Source organism: Abrus precatorius, unplaced genomic scaffold (assembly GCF_003935025.1).
Source record: "Abrus precatorius isolate BTA unplaced genomic scaffold, Abrus_2018 Scaffold9, whole genome shotgun sequence".
Lineage (NCBI taxonomy): Eukaryota > Viridiplantae > Streptophyta > Magnoliopsida > Fabales > Fabaceae > Abrus > Abrus precatorius.
The window spans coordinates 17834916-17839926 of NW_020874439.1; the positions used below are offsets into that span (position 1 = coordinate 17834916).

General features: G+C 29.8%; 1 protein-coding gene across 1 annotated transcript; it reads left to right on the forward strand.

Annotated features, from left to right (window-relative positions):
- Nucleotides 1-1641: 1641 nt before the first annotated feature.
- On the forward strand, nt 1642-3848 carry LOC113850915 (protein NRT1/ PTR FAMILY 5.4-like). The gene is made up of 2 exons (XM_027481431.1): nt 1642-1794; nt 2394-3848. The coding sequence occupies exons 1-2, from the start codon at nt 1642-1644 to the stop codon at nt 3846-3848; spliced, it is 1608 nt and encodes a 535-aa protein (XP_027337232.1).
- The last annotated feature ends 1163 nt before the right edge of the window (nt 3849-5011 follow it).

Below are 5011 nucleotides of genomic sequence, written 5' to 3' on the forward strand. Positions count from 1 at the left end.
CATTCAAAAATATGATTTTTTTAATCTAGTAGGCCTTGATTATGAGTTGGGCTTTCATATCTGGATTTTTTACTTACCTATGCTATTTTGTTAAAATAACATACAAACTTGAGTTTCAATAAGATAAAGAATCAATTTTAATGTGTGATAAAAAAACTCACAAATAAAAAAAAATTGAATCTCATATATATAAATTTAAATTTAAACATAACAACAAATTAATTCTAGTTTGTGATAAAAAAAAAGTTCATGAAAGAATAAATTTTAAATTTCAAATTCACGATTCATACTTTGAAAAATGGTTATAAAAATCATTTTCTAAGTGACATTTAGAGAACGATTATATAAATATTTCTCTAAATACATTCACTTTAGATAATTTGCTTGTTAGAGTATTTTAATATATTTTTAAAAAAAATATAAAACTATTCTATAATATTTCTTTATTGTTGTATTAGATTGACACGTTTAATAAACACCTATTTAATAAACTCTTAACATACGAAAGTTTATAATTGATCATAAAATTTATTTGAGTATACAAGTTATAACATCATTTTAATAAGATGCATTAAAAAATTATCCAAATAAATTAAAAAATGTATGAAAAGTATAATATATTTTATAAATTTTTATAGATTCTTTCATTTTTTTTATAAAAAAAAGAGAAATAATAATGAATTAAAAAAAAGTAGAGTTTTAAATTATTTAAATCAAAAGAGAAAAAAATAAACATGAAAACAAAAATAATGAAATGGAATATTAAAAGAATATATTTTCTAAATTATAAAAACATGAAAATAACATTTATTTTTAAAAATAAAAAGGAAAATTAATCTCTTAAATCTCACGGGTGCGAAACTTTCTCTTTATATATTTAATGAAAAAAATTATATTAAATGACATTTTAAAACCTTATAATATAAGAAGATAAATACATCGCATCAGGTACATTTTTGTCTTTATACGTCAAAGTGTGAAAATCATGAGAAGAGAATGATTTGTGAAAAATTTGTTCGGGCCTTTCTTGTATTCTTTCCTCTTTCTTTACTCTATACCATCACATGCATGCGAAATGGACCATTTTCCTACTTCGTACTTCCTATAAGTAAACAGTTTCAAGTTATTTTCGTTTATCATTCTGTTTACATCAATCTGCATCATGGGACTTAACAGTTCAGCAACAAACACCTTATTAACTATGAAGAAATATTTGAAGTCAACAGTAGCTTCATTCCGTAATCTATTCGTCTTCTCTATGTCTATACCTTTCATCGGCGGTAATAATTGAAGAATGTATCCGAGTGTTATTTATGGCACTGCAATGTCTTATAAAGTGTGTTACTTTTCAAATAAAGAAAGAATCACATACATTTTATAATTTCAACACATTGAATACTTGTATGTTTTTATTTAATTAAGTATTAGGAGATCAGTAGAAATAGATAAATATTGGAGAGATATTACATTTCTCAAAATTTTAACTTGGACCAAAGTTAGTGTTGCTCTTTAACCACTGATAGTGTTATTTATTAATTTCTTTCCCTTAACTCACTCGTTATATTCTCAGGTTTGATTGTGAGCTACACCTTTATGAAAAATGCGGTGGTGTCTATTTTGATGAATTACCTCACAGACATAATGAAGGATGCGGATGACCAACGGGTAGCTGTTGTTGTTACAAATCTGCAAGATGGTTTGTCATCTTTCTTTGCTGTTGCTCTTTATTTAGTCTCAGAAGCATATATGGGTTCCTTCAGTACCATCACATTTTGCGCTGCAGCTTCCGTCATGGTATATTCTTATTTATTTATGTAAATTAGTAACGTCAGTGTAACAGGTTATTTTAAGTTACTAAAATAGTAAAATTTTGTTGTACAGAAATATTTATAATCAAAAAAATTTATTGTTTTTTAATAATTTATAATTAAGATGGAGGATTAATGTTAATAAAATTATTTATTTATTATATAATATTCATTTTTTCTCCTATTTAGACTTAAATAATTTTTTAGTTCTTAAGAATAACACAATTTATTTTATTTTAATTCCTCCATTTAACAAAAAAGTATATAATTTTATTATCCTGTTGTTAATTAGTGATTAGTACCACGTGTTTTTAAGTATCTTTTAAAGACTAAAATTAAATAATTTTTTATAAAAACTAAAATTGTGATAATTTTAACAGTTTTGTAAAGCTCGATTCTTAAGATTGAATTTAAATATATAATAATAATAATAATAATAATAATAATAATTTTATGAATCATATAGTAAATATATTTTTTCAGTAAAAAATATTATTTGTTGTTGTTTAACCTGATGGATGATTTATTATGCATAGCTTGCAATCAACACTTGACAAAAACCCAAAAATCTCATTCTAATTGCAGGGTTTAATGCTACTATGGGTAAATGAGACATCAGATTCATTTTCACACTCAAAGTATATCGTCTATGCAGCAATAGTGCTTCTTGCGTTAGGGGGTAATGGCAAAACGCTTTTAGAAGATTTTCTTGAACATCAGTTGCGAGAGAAAGCCAAAAAAGGAAGAGCACAGAACACAGAACCCAACGACGTGTGTGACAAAATTCTCACTACAATTTGGGTGTTCGTTCCACGGATAATTGGATACATCATAACCGTTATATTTGTCTATGAATATGGAGGCGAAGTGTATGTGCGCAGCTTCCAATTTGGAGCACTTCTGATGGGAGCGACTTATCTGTTCTTCTACTTTGGATATCCATGGTATAGGCATGAAAATTTTGGTTTTGAAAGCAATGCACACAAGATATATAGAGTGTGCCGAACAGCTTTGAGGAGACGCAAATTGACATATCCAACATCATGGGATGGGTATTACTGGGAGAATTATAAGCAGCCAAATTTGCCTGATCGTGATGGTCATGAACTAAGATTATCGCCTCAAACTCCACGCCTATTCAGGTGGTTGGACAAAGCAGCTATAGTTAAAGTTGATGTGAGACCCCAGATAGAAGAAAAGAAAGGGGAGCTATGCGTGGTTAAGGAAGTGAGGGAAGTGAAGAGCCTTGTTCCTTTGATCTGCTTGGGGTATTTTACATTCATTGCTTATAGTTTACTTGTGGCTGCTGGCAACACTTTCTTTGTAGCACAAACAAAATACTTGCAATCCAGTTTTAAAAATGATAGTGATATCACCGTTCTCTTTTTGATCCAATCCGCTTCGCTTCATTTTTCACAATTCATATGCTTTCTTCTCAGATTGTCATTTCCAAACTTGAAAAATTCTAACAGAAAAGCAGCCACAGTTATAAGGATTAGTATTGGCCTGGTTTGTGCAGTAATTTGCTGCTTCAGAGCGTGGAAGGTGGAAGTTCGTAGATGGTCATTGATAGATGAAAAGGGGGCACTCCAAAACCCAGATATAATTATTCCCATGACTACAATTACCTTATTTCCACAATTTATACTGTGGGGACTAGCGGAGGGACTTGTTGAAGATGGGTTAATGATTTTATTCAATGAACATGTAGCTGAATCTATGAGAACTTTTGAGGAGTCCTTTAGTGAATTGGGGTTTGGTATTGGAAAACTTGTTACCCTGCCACTTGTCTTAATTTTTAAAATTGAGACTGACAAGTATGATCAGTATTTTCTGATGTTGGCAGTATTAAACATTATTTTCCTTCTCCTTTTTCTGTACTACTCCTTAAGATATACTTACAGGGAAGAATATAAGGAGGATGAAGAAATTTCGACGGAGGGAAGAGTGAATCATTCTCATCATATGGACATAGAGGAAGTGTCTACAGGAGAGGAAAGCTTAGCGCTTCCAGCAGGATCCCCAAGGGATTCCACTTAGTGACCTCAGGAACATCTTTGATAGATACATTTCAGAAATTTATAATTGGATTGATATTGGAATAAAAAAAACTTCTAGAAGTAACAAGTAATGTGATTTGATATGATAGATAGAATGAAAGAAATAAGTGAGGTGAAATGGTTAGTTAATTGTTGGTGATGTGTTTGTAAATGGAATGATAATATCTAATAAAATATACCTTGCACGTCAAGGTACAATTGTTGTGTAGTTCTGACTAAAAATGATATCGTATATATCGGTTCAACCAATGAATTATTAATTAAATCAGCTAAATTTTTTAATTAAAAATTACAACTGTTCAAAATTTGTTCATTTAATATATATAATTTTTTAACTTTTCCACGAGTATCTAAATAACAGAATACCACACTTTTGTTAAGGTTCGACAGGGTTTGTTTTTAGCATCTTCTTCTCGTAATCTTTGTTTTGAACCTTTGTTCTTATTTTCTTTTCGTCATTTTTTATCTTCTTGTTCTCTTCTCTTCTCTCCATGACTCTATTTTACGTTGCAACCACTCTCACAACATAAACGGTGGAAAATGGTTTGCAGTGGTTATTGCAACTAAATTTATAAATACTGGGCATCTTCATCTTACGTGCCTCTTGATGAAAAGGACACTCTCTTCTGGTCTTTCTTTTTTCTTAATGCTAAACAATCTACAATTTTGCATGACTTGCCTGGTTTTTTAACACTACCAGTTCACCGAGTTTTGAAAAATCGACAGAGGCTTTCTGGTTTAAACCGATTTAATTACATTCATGGATGAAATGTTTTAAAAGCATTTGTAAGACAACAAAATAATTAGTAAAGATTACATTATTGTCTGTCGGGTAAAACAAGCTAGCAGTACAAAATATGAAATTCAATTAGAAAAATACTAGAACATGAAGTGCTGACCATAAATGGAGAACCTTCGTTAAGAATAACAATATTATATTTATTTATAAAAATAAAAATATATTTTCTGTTTTCATCGATTTGTGTAACACAGTACAGCAAAAAGACAAAAGTACCTGAGACGTAGAGGGATCTACACCAATTGGCAGCCATTCCTTTGTTTCATAATAGAACCAAACATTTTGAATTGGACTTATGCTTTGTTAGAGAAAAGGCTGTTGCTGGAGAGATTTCGATTCATCAC

Coding starts and splice junctions, on each gene's coding strand:
- LOC113850915 (XM_027481431.1), top strand. CDS start 1,642: ATGAAGGATGCGGATGACCAACGGGTAGCTGTTGTTGTTACAAATCTG. Junction 1,795..2,393: donor GCGCTGCAGCTTCCGTCATG/GTATATTCTTAT, acceptor TTCTAATTGCAG/GGTTTAATGCTACTATGGGT.